Consider the following 15,341-nt stretch of genomic DNA (forward strand, 5'->3'; position numbering starts at 1 on the left):
ACCCCCAGGCCTAGGGAGCCGGGCCGGGCCGGTTCCGGCGAGCCACCCCGAAACCTTCATCAATCTACATAATTGATGTGTGTGTGTTTGTGTGTGTTAGGCTGCACAACACAGCCACAGCCAGGGACACAGCCTGGGTCGACCCAGCCACACACAAAGCTCTGTATAGGAGTAGTTGCACCACTCAATTGCGGCTATAGACAAATATATAGCCTATTATTCTTGTTTTCAAAATGTTTGAGAATCACTTCACTGGTTTAAAGTAAACCACAACAAACAAGGGACTAAATTATTTTCGCTCCTATGCCACCAAAATGTGGAACGCCCTACCAACAGTCATTAAGACATGCGAATCCCTTGACTCCTTCAAAACCGCCCTCAAAGGGCACCTACGGACGGCTGCAATTCAAAACTGTCCCCCGTAAAAATCTGAATCCCCCCACAACCCACCCCTTTTTCCCCTCACTGTATATGTTTATTTTCCCTTTTTGCTTCCTTTATGATGAATTCCTGTTCTGTTCTTTGACTATTATAGAAGTGTCTATTTGTCTCTAAATGTTTTGATGAATTGAACATGGTGGACCCTCTTGTAAACTTCGTCCACTCACAGCTAACAGTCTTTGTATTGAGTTTGTGCTTGAAATGTACTGTAATTCTGCAAACTGTTAATAAATATTTAAATCAATCAAATTATGAAACAATCTCAAATAATCAACTACACTTTAGAAGTAGGCCTAAGGCCAAAAATAAACAATATTTACAAGCAACTTTACAGGAAAAAAACAAGACCCATGTAGGCTGTATAGCTTATAATAATATTATTATTATTTGCTTATACTATAAGCAGCAAACACGGAAAGTCATGGTGACGACGAGTATCGGCCAGTATCGGCTTTTCTTCGGGCGAAGTGATGACGCGCGGTGTGAGTCAACTCCCCCTCCCCCACACATATAAATGTCCGGTGACGTAGCCCCTCAGTCAGCATTCTTTTCTTCTCTTCGCCGGTTTAGCTGCTAGCTAGCTCTGCTCTCTGCCAGCACACACACACACAGGGAACAACGTTAGCAACGTTAGCTCTGCTCTCATCCTGATCCGCCGTCGTCGTCCAACCGCATCCCTTTCTCCTGTTTTTTATTTATTTCTCCTTTGTGTGCCAGACAACAGCTACACTGACGTTCCTTCGGTGAAGGTAATTGTCGTTTTATTATATTATCGTGGAGGTGATTGTACTTTTCCTCCAGGAATTGTGAATGGATTGCTTGCTATCCACCGGTTCGGTTGGCAAGCTAACTCTGGTTGTTGAAAAGAAAATGGGCCAGACATTTTTTTTTCTTCCGTTAGCGCGACCGACTTGAGTTTAGCACGACAAAACACACAAAAACGCGATATATTTAATGAGATGGAAGGCCCAGTTCGGCAAATAAGACGTAAATGGCTGAGCTGAGCGAGGATATATTGGTGTTATTACATGTTTATTGTGGTTTACACAGAACAATTAAAAGCTAGGGAGTGTCGCAATGCTAGCTAGGCGCATGACGGCTTTTTTCCTTTCTCGTGCTCTGCTATTAACGGTTAACGACGAAAGCGCTTCGGATCGGAACAGTTATTAAATACTAATACTATGTGTATTGCTGTTAGTTCACCGAGCGAGCCTCTGCGTTTAACGGTGATTTAACGGCCCCATGGAGTTATGTGACCATGTAGCCATTAGCTAGGTAGCTAGCCCCATAGCCAGATCCATCGGCCGGAAGATGTCGACGATAAAGGAAACCACCTGCGTTTTTATCACTCCATAGATGGCCCCATAGACTGTGGCCCATGATGTCTAGCGACTGTTCGCTTCCGCAAGTTCCGCTTTGTAGCCACATTAAAGTTACAATCCGTGAGTTTCGTGTCCCCCGGCTCCCCCCTACAATAAAGAAGCATTAATATGCTTGAAAAAAAAGAACAGTGGTTGGTTACAGTATATGTCATACCCTGCACCATGTCCAATGTTTAAACTGAGGCAGAATGGGGTGGAAAGGGAAACTGCTCCAGATGTGCTAGTTATATTGTAATATACTCTGTGTAATGTGTGTGTGTATTTGTATACAACATTTTAAATCTCGGATTGTAACAAATTATATATTGCAATTGTGTGTTTTCTGGAGCATTCAAATGTTCCCCATGGATAATGGGTTTTGTATCCTACACTAGGGAACGCAGTCCTGTTCCCTAGTGGAGAATACGTTTGCATTACATGGAGTAGTCTCTTTGTATTTGTTTGTATTCTGTGAATAGCAGACATATAAATTGTGAGGATCTGTGATTATACCTCATTTGATATATGTGTCCCTCTCTTTCTCTTTTAGATCGCTTTTTTCCCGCCCCATCCCTTTTACATTATTCTTTTCAGATATTCTTTGCCAAGCCGCCAAAGTGGAGAGTGCGATCGTAGAAGGGGGTGCTTCTCGTTTAAGGTATGTAGCACATCATTTAGATTGAATACACTATGGTCAAGTCTATTACTCTATTCTATATCTCTATATAGATGGGGAGAGTGCTTTTTGAGGGGCGCTATCCCCTCCTATATACAGGTTTAATGTTTGTCTTTAGTTCAATGTTTGTTTTGTAAACGCCATTGACAATGAAGGGAAAATTGTCATGTGCCTCATTACAACATATTGTCTTTATTGTTGGTGGCATTTAATGTTTGTTTTACATCACCATATCAACATGAGTCAGACTTTAATATATTAGCACCCCTCAACTCACTTTTTTTTAATAATAAGACATAACCGATGCATCAACATGACATAACAAGACAGACACCAGACTATATAGATATTAGTTTTTATTGACTTTTATTGTTTTTTTATTTATCGATACACAACAGTATAAATCGGGTATATATATATATTTTTTAATCAAAGTCCAACATCTCAAGTGTCCTTTCTCCTTCTGTATCAGTGCTTCTGTGGGGGGAGGAGGAGGTCGTGGTGCTTCTCAGCACTATCCCAAGACTGTCGGCAACAGGTGCCTTTTTTTTTCCTTTTTTTTTTTACTTTGCATCTAGAAGAGTGGTTCTCAAACACTTTCATGTCAAGGACCCCCAAATTAATATGTATTAGGCTGAGGACCCCCATCTGAAAAAGCGTGATAGATGAGTGATGTCAAGGCTGGCCACATGTAGTCCGAGGTCCACATTGGAGCCATGCTGTTCCATGTGGAAATGCCAAGATCCACATGATTCGACTCTTATATATATTTTTTATTTTTATTCTCCACTGAAAACAGGACTGGTCAGCAAGGCTTGTATGCAGTAACCGATCCAGGATTGTCAATTTGGATGGGCAAACCAAAGTGGTGGGTGGTCCAAATCAAGTAATGGGCCAGAGTCAGTAATTTTGGCTGGGCCGTTAAAGTTTGCACTTCCCATGTCGTTCAATTACAGTAGGAATGTTGTCTGTGGTATAGGTATGTTCTCGCCAGTCATTTAGAGAGGGTCAGTTGTCCAAGTTGGCCCATTAGGCCCACCCACAGCGCCATATCGGCTTGTAGCATGAAGGCAATCAATAATTGAAAGCCATTTTGTCATTCTCTTAAGAGCAACATGGCTGCCATGTGGCATCTAAAGGTGAAAAGGGCAGAATTTGTTGACATGATTGAGCTAATTCTCTTGAGTCCAAAATAATTGGAAATGTTGGAAAGGCAAGAATTATACAGTGTGTGTAATGTATATCATGTGTGTCTTGTGAGAATGTGCAACATTGCACATGACTCATTGTGTTTCCAGCTTCAACTGAACAATAAACTTGAATAACAGTGATATTTGTTTGTGCATTACAGCGAGCTCCTGGGGAAACAAACCCCAGGACCTGGCGAGAAACAGAAATGGGTACCTTCTCGAAGCACTAGACAGCGAGAGGTCACTTCCTCCAACGAAAAAGAACAACATGATGCAATCTTCAGAAAAGTGAGAGGGTATGTTTCCAAAACGATCCCAAATCTGCTGAAGCACAGATTTACTCTCGACTACACCACAAAAAGCTCATTTTCTGCTGCCGATAAGACTTGATATCTATTCACCTGTACAGTGTAACAAAGAACATTTCTAATAACTTGGGCAAGAAATGGGCCAATGGTCAATTTGGTTCTTTGTACATTTGCGGCTGCTGGTTTAAAAATCTCCATGCTGGAAAAACTACCATGCATTGTAGCGGAGTCTATTATAACTCAGTCAAGCTACAGTAGTAACAAATCTCTTTTCCAGTCAGTAGTCTGCAGAATTTATGTATTTGTGGGACTAACTATTTTAATGTATCTTTTTTTCTCTTAAGCATACTTAATAAGCTGACCCCTGAGAAGTTTGACAAGCTATGCCTTGAGCTCCTGAATGTGGGTGTAGATGCAAAACTGGTCTTAAAAGGAGTCATCTTGCTGGTAAGTATAATGGCTACAGTAGCTGTACTGTGTGCGCCATATTTGAATTGGTGGATTGCTATAGGCCCACAGGTTCATGATCTGGCCCCAAATTGTGCTGATATGATCAATATTTGACTACAGGACATGGTCAAAACCAAAATGTGCTCCGAAATTGTGTTAACCCATTTTGACCCGAGATCACATTCTAAAAAATGTCTGTTTGAAAATGACTGAAAAAGCTATGTTTCTATGTCAGTCGTTCTTCGATTTTTCAAAAGTAGCAGACCTACAAGCTCGAGCTTGTAGATCTGCTATTTTCAATAGCTAAAGCATGATGCTAACACCAAAAGGGGTTCCCGTCCCAAAATGGTTAATGGTACTATGAGCCGCTGTGTAGCTAAATATCAAGTGGTTTGAGCCCAACTGTCGGGTACTGTATCTGATTATTTTTCTTTCTTTGTTCAGATTGTCGACAAAGCCCTTGAAGAGCCCAAGTATAGTTCGCTATACGCTCAGCTATGTCTGCGCTTGGCAGAGGAGGCTCCTAACTTTGATGGCCCGTCACCAGACATTACAACATCACAAAAGCAGAGTACTGTAAGTATATTATTATTATTAAAAGCAGTACTGTAAGTACATCATTTGTGGAGAAAAAAATGAGGTCACGCCACAACTTTTCAGACCCTTTTCTTGAAACTGTTGCTGTACTCTTTGTTTTCAGACATTCAGGAGACTTCTGATTTCCAAGCTTCAAGATGAATTTGAGAACCGTGCCAAAAATGTTGACAGTGAGTAAATGAGATGCATCCGTTAATGTTTCAGATGTCGTAACGTAATGACATGATCCTTGGATTAAACTTTAATGTTTCAGATGTCTTAATGTATGACATGATCCTTGGATTAAACTTTAATGTTTCAGATGTCCTAACGTATGACATGATCCTTGGATTAAACTTTAATGTTTCAGATGTCCTAACGTATGATTAAACTTTACACTTGTCTCTCCACAGTCTATGACAAACATGATGGCCCTCTCACCAATGAGGAAGAGGAGCAGCGCACTATTGCCAAGTACAAGATGCTTGGCAACATCAAATTCATTGGGGAGCTTGGGAAAAATGATCTTATCCACGAATCTATCCTTCATAAGTGCATCAAAACAGTAAGTTGAGAGAGAGCACTGATTTTTAGGTTGGAAGTTGTATGTTTTAACCTATACCTTACGATGAATGTCGTCATTGTTGCAGCTTTTGGAAAAGAAGAAGAGAGTCCAACTTAAGGATATGGGGGAGGATTTGGAATGCCTCTGTCAGATAATGAGAACAGTGGGGCCTAGGCTTGATCATGAAAAGGCAAAGGTAATGATTCAGAATGCATAGTTTGAATAAAAGGTGTAAATCTTGGAAATTCCTCTTTCTTACATGGACTCCTTTCTCTTTCCAGTCTTTAATGAATCAGTACTTTGGCCGCATGCACTCCTTGATGAACAACAAGGACTTGCCTGCAAGGATTCGTTTCTTGCTGCAGGATACCCTGGAGTTGCGAGAGAACAATTGGGTGGCTCGCAAAGCTTTTATTGACAATGGACCAAAGACGATTAACCAGATTCGTCAAGATGCAGTAAAGGTTTGTTTACATAAATAGCATAATGTAATGTCAAAGCTTTAGATGACTCACCAAAGAGTCTTATTGGTCAGAATTTGCTGCCTGGGAGTTTTCCATCATGGTGCCTGAGTAAACTGACTATTTTAAGGCCTCATTTATAAAAATAGAAAATTATTGTAAGATTGAAAACTTGATGTCCAAGGCACCCTTGTTGTGTTGTGCAAAGCTTTAAATTTTTGCATGGCTCAGCAAAGATGGAAAATTTCCCTCACACATTTTCTGCTAAAGGGAGCCTTTTCAGGGTTCAACGAGTTAGTGTAACAGTAAGTTAAATAATGCCAACAATCAACATACATTTGAGGTGGAAATTACTGTAGTACATGTAAACAATTTGTGCCCAATATAGAATTTATACTGCACTGTAATAGTGTGGAGAATAAACAAGGACCAATATATGCCTTTAGAGGCTGAAATGCAACATTCTTTTGCAATCTTGAGCATTCATCCAGTTGCAATGCACACTTATAGAAATTTCCCCAAGATACAAATTGTGCACTATAGAAACCCTGAAGAGCCTTCCTTACATTGACAAAACATCATGGCATTAGAATCACTGTCTAGTCTTTTATTATATCATCAAATATATTTGAAATGCATTTGTCAGTTTTAAATATAAGCTGGCATAATTCTTTTGTTTGTTGTACTAATAGAAAAGTCCATATCTATGGTTTTTCTGAATGGATGCAAACTTGTACTTTGCAGGATTTGGGTGTTTTTATTCCACCAATGGCCCAGGTTAACGAATGGATGCAAATGGCGCAAATGGCCCAGGGTCTTTCTGAATGGATGCAAAATTGTACTTTGCAGGATTTGGGCGTATTTATTCCACCAATGGCCCAAGGAAATAGAACTGACTTCTTTATGGAAAACGCCTTCCTACAACAACGTTTCAAACTTGACAGGGAAACTCTTGGCGGGTTGGCTGAAATGTTTGGACAAATGCCTGGTAAGATAAGATGACTCAAGGGGGTAAACTGAAAATGTACCATATTTTTTTATATTTGAGCTTTCGTGTTCCAAATCTTTTTCATAAAAGAGCAGATGATTATCTTTAGTCTTTATTGTATTTTGTTTTCTCCGTAGGATGTGGTATTGGCACAGGTCCAGGGGTTATTCAGGACCGCTACTCTCCCACCATGGGACGACATCGCATTAACCCACTCTTCAACGGTCACGGTGGTGGTGGGGGTGGACACGCTGCCCCCGCCCCCCAGTCGCAGTTTGACATGGGAGGCAAATCCTTCATGAAATCAAATCAAGTAAATACTCAATACAATTTACAATTTAGGCATTTAGCAGACGCGCTTAATCCAGAGCGATTTACATTAACCCATTCTGACAGGAGATCATTAAAAATGTCTTCTACATCCTGACAGTTTTCTGAAAAAGCTATGTTTCTGTCAGTCGTTCTTGATTTTTCAAAAATAGCAGACCTACAAGCTCATGAGCTTGTAGGTCTGCTATTTCAATAGCCAAAGCATAGCTAAAGCATAACGTAATGCTAACACCAAAAGGGGTTCCCGCCCGGTTAAGCAAGAACAAAATGACAAGTAAAGTTGCATCAGTCTGTTGGTATTATGAATACAAAACGACTGTTGTTTCACACATTAATGTTTCAAAATGTGTCTCAAAGGGACAGAGTCTGCCGTTCTACAACCAGAACCAGAATCACGTAATGCAACAACAGGCTCAAAACAAGGATATGGCTCCACGGTTCATCAAGAAAGGACTCAATGTTGATGAGGTACAAAACCGCTGCTCATCACTGTGGATTAAATAATTGTGTTATATTGTGTTATCTTCATATCATGTAGTGTTCTGTAAAGGCGTAGTTTTGCATTTATTTGGTCTCCATATTATTTGGCATTTGGTTGGTGCTCCAGTATGCACTGGTTGGCAACTTTAACCCTGATGTCCCCATTTTGGGAACATAGGTAAATGGGTTTGAAGAATGAGATCTACAAGCTCACAACACTGAGCAACCATTTTAAAAGGTTGTGCGGAAAGGTGGAAAAATTATTAAACAGGGCTTTAACAGCTTTGTAGGCCATACATGTTGAAATTGACACCTGTAACTGGCATTCTACATTCACACCTGATTTACACCAAATGCATCAAAAGCTTATTGTACTTCCTTTAACCCTTCTAGATAAGTCTGAGACCAGCGCAGTCATTCCTTATGAATAAAAACCAAGTGCCAAAGTTGCAGCCACAGTTACCAACCATGATTCCTCCAAGTGCTCAACCTCAACGCACACAAACTCCTCCACTGGGACAGGTACAGACCGGGAACGAATGCAACCCTTTAACCCATTCTGACCTGAGATCAGATTCATACGAGGTTTCCACTGGACACACACTGGTCTGATTAACCCATTCTGACCTGAGATCAGATTCTAAAAATGTCAGTCGTTCGATTAAAAAAAAATAGCAGACCTACAAGCTCGTAGCGTGCCACTCGGTGGCGCGCTATGAGCTTGTAGATCTGTTATTTTGGTGCCCGTTCAGAATGGGTTAATCCATATGACGTCTATGATAAATTCACCTGTCTAAAAACAAACTCATTTTGCATCTCTTTGGCAGTCTCCACAGCTCGGTCTGAAAACCAACCCCCCTCCTATTCAGGAAAAACCAAAGACCAACAAAAAACCTCCTCCCACAAAGGAAGAGTTGATTAAAATGACTGTAAGTTCGTTATTTAGATTAAGCATTTGCACATCCTAGTTTATTTCGTGCAGAAGATGTATTTGGTATTGATTGGTATGCTTCTTTTAGGAGACATTGGTGACAGATTACCTTAACAACAAGAACATTGAAGAAGCGGTCAATGGTGTCCGGGACATGAGGGCGCCCAAACACTTTTTGCCTGAGATGTTGAGCAAGATCGTGATCTGCTCTCTTGATCGCTCTGATGAAGACAAGGAGGATGCCAGCACTTTGATCAATGCTCTGCGTACCGAGGGTCTTGCCTCTGGTGAAAACTTCATGCAGGTGAATGCAGTGATGTAAATATGTTTTCAATGTAATGAGTCCCAGGATGCAGGGATGGTCTTTTAAATGAGTCCACATTTTATGAGTCCCACTTCAATGACGTTAGGAGTCATACTTTGCCATTTTTACAAATTGCAGCATTTAACTCATTTCATTTTATATGGTTATAATGTGGTTATATTATTCATGTAGAAAACAGAAGAAAAAATGATTATAACTAAAGCTAGCAAAATAAACTAGAATAAAAAACAGTACAGTAGTGCATCCTGTGGATGCAGAGGTCGTTGTTTTATTGCGTCCCTTAACTATAAACTGAGTTTTGGGATGCAAAATGCACCCTATTTTAATCTCTGAGGTAAACCTAGAGTTGGGCTGGCTGTTAATCAAAAGCTGCAACACGCCAAATAATGCTCTTATGGCAGTGTGTTTGTCCACAATGAAAATTATGGGTGCACTGCAATCATTCCAATATGATATATCCCTCTGGGGCAGGTAGAGGGGTTCATGTTGATTTGGTCTGCACTGCATTGAGAGTGAAACCTGAACTACTAAAATAATTATCGTTGTGAACACAGCTGCTACAACAACTTTTCAATGCTGACTTTTCCCCATCTTCTCGATAGGCGTTTCTGAGTGTTCTTGACCAGTGTCCGAAGATCGAGGTGGATATCCCGCTGGTGAAGTCCTACTTGGCTCAGTTTGCAGCCAGGGCCATCATTGCAGAGCTGGTGAGCGTGGCGGAGCTGGCCCATCCCCTGGAGAACGGCACCCATTTCCCTCTATTCCTGCTCTGTCTTCAGCAAACGGCCAAACTCAAGGACCGCGAGTGGCTGACGGATCTGTTCCAGCAGAGCAAGGTCAACATGCAGAAGATGCTCCCTGGTACGTCCAAACCTAAGATACTACAGTGTTCAATTAACCCATTCTGACCTGAGATCAGATTCAAAAAATGTCTTCTACATCAGTCGTTCTTCGATTTTTTTTTATGAGCTTGTAGATCTGCTATTTTCCAATAGCTAAAGCATAACATGATGCTAGCACCAAAAGGGGTTCCCGCCCCAAAATGGGTTAAACATTGGGGGCCTGATTTAATACAGTTGTCTAGATTTGGATCACTAGACTGCTGGGATAAATTTGACAAGGGATGTGAGACGTCACATTCCAGATGCACGATATAATCGGTAGCATATCGAAACCATAAAAATGCCATATCGGTGTCGAACCGATCTTAACATAATCCTGATTTATTTTCACCAATAATGTGACTGGCGATGGCTTTGTACTTGCAGAGCAGCCAGTCTTGCCTGTCGTGTCAGCTGTTAGTGGGGAGGGGGAGCTTATCTACTTCAGCAATGATTTCAATATAAATGTAGTATATCGGTATTGGCCAATATGACCCTGCAAATCTGTCATAATTTCAATATCTAACACTGTTTAAATGAGCCGTCACTTGGCATGTGCACTTATGGTATATTATGCTTGAATATAATGGAATACCCTGAAGAAGGTAAAATGAAAGTTGTTGTTTTTGCATTGTGACTACGAGTTGTGTGACCTTTCCTCTCTTCATGAATATAATGGACAAAATAAATCTGAGTAGCTATACATTTGTACTTGTAAATGTGTATGTCTGTCTCTTGTTTACAGCTTGTGGCTCAAGCTGATCTATATTTAGTTGCTGTGCTAGTGGTGACTTTCAAGACTTTCTCCTCATTGGCTGTCCTTTAAGCCAATGGAGTCCTAGTAGTTGTTTACCGTTAGTTTTGGATTGTTTGGGCATGAATAAATCTACTAGTGAGCTTGAGATATGAAAGACATCTTAATTGAGTTTAATGCATTTTGTAAGATACAAGAGTCATGACTGCTTTTACAAGGCTTTTAGATTGGCACTGGCTGAAGCTGGTTATGACTGCATTCTTGTTTACTGAACATTTCTTCTCTCCTCTAGAAATTGACCAAAATAAGGACAAGATGCTGGAGATCTTGGACGGCAAAGGGTTGAGCTTTCTGTTCCCTCTGATGAAACTTGAGAAGGAGCTGCTGAAACAGATCCAAACGGACCCCTCTCCCCAGTCCATCTACAAGTGGATCAAAGACAACATCTCCCCTAAACTTCACACTGACAAAGGCTTTGTCAACATCCTTGTGACCAGGTATGTGTTCTGTGCCAAATCTACCATAAACTGTCCTGTAGATTATTCAATCTATGCTTAATCAAACGGCATTTTATATACACAAATCTATGAAAGGTCTAAATCAAAGATGTATTTTATACAGTTTGTGCTGTGGTGTTGTGTAAAAAATAAAATACTGTACTAATGGCTGCTCAGAATGTGTTGAGCTTGTAGTATATAGAATGCCTCTCCCCCCTCCCCCTCAATTGCTGCACCCTTAACCCATAATGCATTCTGTTCCTGAACCAAGCGCCATAGTTCATTGTTTACCTCTTCCTCATCAGCTTCCTGCAGTACATTGCATATGAGATCGATGCCAATGAGGAGGCGGACCAGCTTTCAGCCCCCACCAAGGAACAACTTGATCAGGAGAAGCTGCTGCTGCTTGCTTTCAAACCAGTCATGCAGAAGTTTCTGCACGATCACACTGACCTGCAAGTCAGTGCCCTCTACGCCCTGCAGGTCCACTGCAATGCTAGTGCTTTCCCTAAAGGTATGTGCAAGCTTGGAGGCTATTCCTATAGCATTGGACTTTTCCCAACAGTACTATAGGCTGTTAAAGGATCTTTGCACAATGGTTTTATTTCTACTGTCTCTCTCCCTCTCCCTCAGGCATGTTACTGCGTTACTATGTGAATCTTTATGATATGGAAATAATTGAAGAAGAAGCCTTCCTTGCATGGAAAGAAGATATTACCCAAGAGTTTCCTGGAAAGGGAAAAGCATTATTTCAGGTATGTTTTATTATTTATTTATCCTAGTGAGTTGATTTAAATGTGTGCATGTTTGCCAGGATGTGTTTGCCTGTGTGTGTGTATAGGGATGTATAGATCTGTGGTTCCCCACAATGCATTGACCTTCATCTTGAGACCATGTTGTTTTGTGGTGCAGGTGAACCAGTGGCTCACCTGGCTGGAGACAGCTGAAGAAGAGGAGTCGGAAGATGAAGCCGATTGAGGAACCAGCCAAAGCCTTATGGTGTGAAGCTGAGATTTAATAACAGCTTTTTTTTTTCTCTTTGTGCCCCATTCCACCCTTAAGCCTGATTTACACTTTGTCATACAATGGTGTGTCGAAAATGGCAGATCTACAAGCTTGCAATGCGTCACATCTGTAACATGTTGTAGATCAGCTATTTTTTGGACTGATGATGGAGCATAAATTATGCATAACCTTCCCCATATATAGATGTGTAATCTAACAACTGTTACGGTTTATTTTGCCATGTTAAGCCAATACATCTTTTTTTCTCTTCTCTGTTGCCCTCCTTGCTCTGCTCTGGCTCACGGTGTTAAAGATAAACCATTATACACATACAGTAGTAGCAGTTTGAATCTTAACCTTTTCTACCACTACAAATGTATTGCAAAGGGCCTGGCCCTGCTACTTTACCTTGTATTTGTGTTAACTGATTAGAAGTGTTGCTGAAATGCACTTTTTGCTCATCGTACTTGAGTCGTTGCAATAGTCTTATACATTCATCCATGGATAATTGCGCTTGCATATAATCCTAAAGTAATCATGCTGACAAAACTTTAATGGCTAGTTGTTTCTACCTCCTTGTTAATGGGCATCATGTGCTTGAAGTTCAATTCTGTCAGCCTATTTCAAAGGAAAATGCCTAGAGTCTGGACTCACGCATGTCTTTATCAATAGCCTGGTTAACTTACATAATTTACCCTGATTGTAGGAACAAAAATTCAGTCCTTAAGTGCTTGTAGGACACGTGCTGGAAGAGATGAAAATGAAAGTATGCGGCCTTGTTAATTTATCAACCCCATGTTGGTCTGTACCTCCGCTTGTATGTTAAACTTTGATACTTGAATTCCTCATTGGCAACATGTTCGCAATTAGCCATGGTTGTGTCTGTTTCTTTTTAACAATTTCCAGCTCATACTATTAAGCATAACTTAATATGGACTGAATTTGATTTTGATACTTAGATTTTCCACCTTGTGTGAAAATTTTAAGCCCATTTGCCATATTTGTCTAATCTAGATATTTATTGTTTTTAATTATAAACATCAAATTATCAAACTGTACAATGAAACTTTATATTTAAGTGTTACTGTAAGTGCTACGAAATGTGTAAGTGTACCACTATGGCCCAATTTCAATAAAGATAACAGACAACCGAGTTACTTTTCTTTCTCTATGTCATCTCTTTTAGGACCTCCCAGAACAGTCAGATTATCATTAAAGTTGTTACTTGAGCAACTACTGTAATCGGCTGGGTGTGTCGTTGGTGTTTGGCCAATCAGGGACCAAGTATGTTATGTTGTCCGACGGCCAATCTGGGTAACTTGTACGTTTCAAGGTTGGTATAAATGGGGTCAATAACTGGTCTAAACTATTTAGAATAGAGATCTCTGCTGTCCCCAGGCAGCTGAGAGCTCTAGGACTCAGAGCAGCCTCTCTTCTCTATTGATGATCATAAGTACCTCAAACAGATTAAACAATCAGGTCTTATGGTAGAGACATGAGTAATCCATCTAAGTTATCTGTGAAGACTTCAACTTGACCTCTAAAGCTGAATGTAATTCTCTCCATAAATTTACTATAAATTAAATCAATCCATTCATTTATAGTTGGTATAACATTTGTAAGCCACTTTTTTGTTAAGGCTTTTTTGGATGCCACCAGCAATACCCTCATTAGATACTGATCCTGCTTTGCAAATTGAAGTCCTTCCAGATCTGCAAGATACATGGTTTTAAAATCAAAAGGAATGTCAACACCAAAGACTGCTTCCAGGACACTGGACATTTCTCCAAAATGGAACCACAGAAGGGCAACTCCAGAAAACATGAAAATGTTTCGCCAATGTTTCCCCAAGGTCCTTTTCTGGGCTGGAGTGCAAAATAAACTACTCACATTTTTCCAGCTGAATTCTCTCCATGTGGGGGAACTACTCATTTTCCACTGATGTTTACATATTCTTTCCCATTCTTCTGCTGATATAGTAAGGTTGCCCTCTGTTTCCCATCTTGCTTTAATATTCAGAGTATTATCTCCTTTCATGTTTTGAAGAACTACATATAAATTTGATAAGTAGAGTCTGCATACGCATTTTGGAAAATCTTAATGATCTCTACTGTTGCATCTTCTCTTCTTAATAGCTTTCTATTTACAAAGTCTCTGATTTGTAGGTACCTAAAAAGGTCCCGATTCTGTAAATTAAATTTGTCTTTCAGGTCCTGGAAGCTCATCACATTACCCTGTTTTAAAAGAGTACGATATGCAGAGAGGCCATTCCCAATCCAACCTCATTTTTACAGATTCTATGTGTGAACTCAGATTTAAATATGGAATTAAATTCCATCTATCAATATCAGCCATTATACCCCTCCTGAGAGGGTCATAATTTAACTCTTCTAATGTGGATAAATCTGTCAGTAATATACCTAGATATTTCACAGATTGTTTGTCCCATCGAATTTTGTACCTAGAGCGAAGACAGTGAGGGGTATTGTAATACATGTTGAGAGCTTGTGTTTTTTGTTAATTTATTTTATAGCCCGAGTATGATCCATATTCCTCCAACACAGACATCAGAGCGGGCAAGGACTCCTTTGGGCTCGACATTTACACAAGAATATCATCTGAGAAAAGGGCCAATTTTTATGTTCACCTGCTGGCATTAGTATCATCTTCATCTTGAATGTCCTCCCTATGTGTGTGTGTGGCAGGTACTGTATGTGACGTAGTTGCACAGAGGATATGTGGTACTGTAGTGCAGCACGAGTTGGCCGTATAGGATCTCACCCTCCCAAGTTCTTAGACATAAATAGTTCCCATCTGATTCATGGCACGGTGAACTGTAAACATGCTATGCACGATGCTCCAATAACTCTAATGGTGATGGGAGCAGATCACCGTTAATAAGGTTAGGAGGAACGGAGCCCTTGTCAAGGTCCTTGAAGCAGTTCATTTCAGGTTCACGAAGGTTCAGATGAAGATGCTCTCTTCTGTCGACTCTTATTCTTTAATGACTGATCCATCATGTGTCCCTCATCATAGCCACCATCAACCAGCTTCAGCGTGGTTGGTGGGGTTTTTTCATACTCTCACACACCCATGGCTTCAACTATTAACTTTGACAGGCT

General features: G+C 40.4%; 1 protein-coding gene across 2 annotated transcripts; it reads left to right on the forward strand.

The window, feature by feature from the left end:
- The first annotated feature begins 993 nt into the window (after positions 1-993).
- Positions 994-13,372, forward strand: eif4g2a (eukaryotic translation initiation factor 4, gamma 2a). 2 transcript variants are annotated; one of them, XM_083759873.1, is made up of 22 exons: positions 994-1,190; positions 2,353-2,460; positions 2,951-3,016; positions 3,278-3,346; positions 3,830-3,964; positions 4,321-4,423; positions 4,871-5,002; positions 5,127-5,193; positions 5,416-5,567; positions 5,653-5,763; positions 5,849-6,031; positions 6,773-7,016; positions 7,154-7,329; positions 7,704-7,814; positions 8,220-8,348; positions 8,654-8,755; positions 8,846-9,061; positions 9,685-9,943; positions 11,010-11,214; positions 11,520-11,728; positions 11,848-11,969; positions 12,127-13,372. In XM_083759873.1, the coding sequence occupies exons 4-22, from the start codon at positions 3,330-3,332 to the stop codon at positions 12,190-12,192; spliced, it is 2,739 nt and encodes a 912-aa protein (XP_083615999.1). In that variant the 5' UTR covers positions 994-1,190; positions 2,353-2,460; positions 2,951-3,016; positions 3,278-3,329; the 3' UTR covers positions 12,193-13,372. The 2 variants fall into 2 exon arrangements, with proteins under 2 accessions (XP_083615999.1, XP_083616000.1); XM_083759874.1 differs by having other exon boundaries at positions 6,878-7,016.
- Positions 13,373-15,341: the final 1,969 nt, after the last annotated feature.

The sequence above is a fragment of the Protomyctophum parallelum genome (assembly GCF_964188405.1).
Source record: "Protomyctophum parallelum genome assembly, chromosome: 2".
Classification (NCBI taxonomy): Eukaryota; Metazoa; Chordata; class Actinopteri; order Myctophiformes; family Myctophidae; genus Protomyctophum; species Protomyctophum parallelum.

Bases quoted from the DNA above. Each gene is read 5' to 3' on its own strand.
- eif4g2a (XM_083759873.1), top strand. The intron at 7,330-7,703 runs GTAAATACTCAA...TGTGTCTCAAAG, and splicing joins CCTTCATGAAATCAAATCAA to GGACAGAGTCTGCCGTTCTA. The intron at 11,970-12,126 runs GTATGTTTTATT...TTTGTGGTGCAG, and splicing joins AGGGAAAAGCATTATTTCAG to GTGAACCAGTGGCTCACCTG.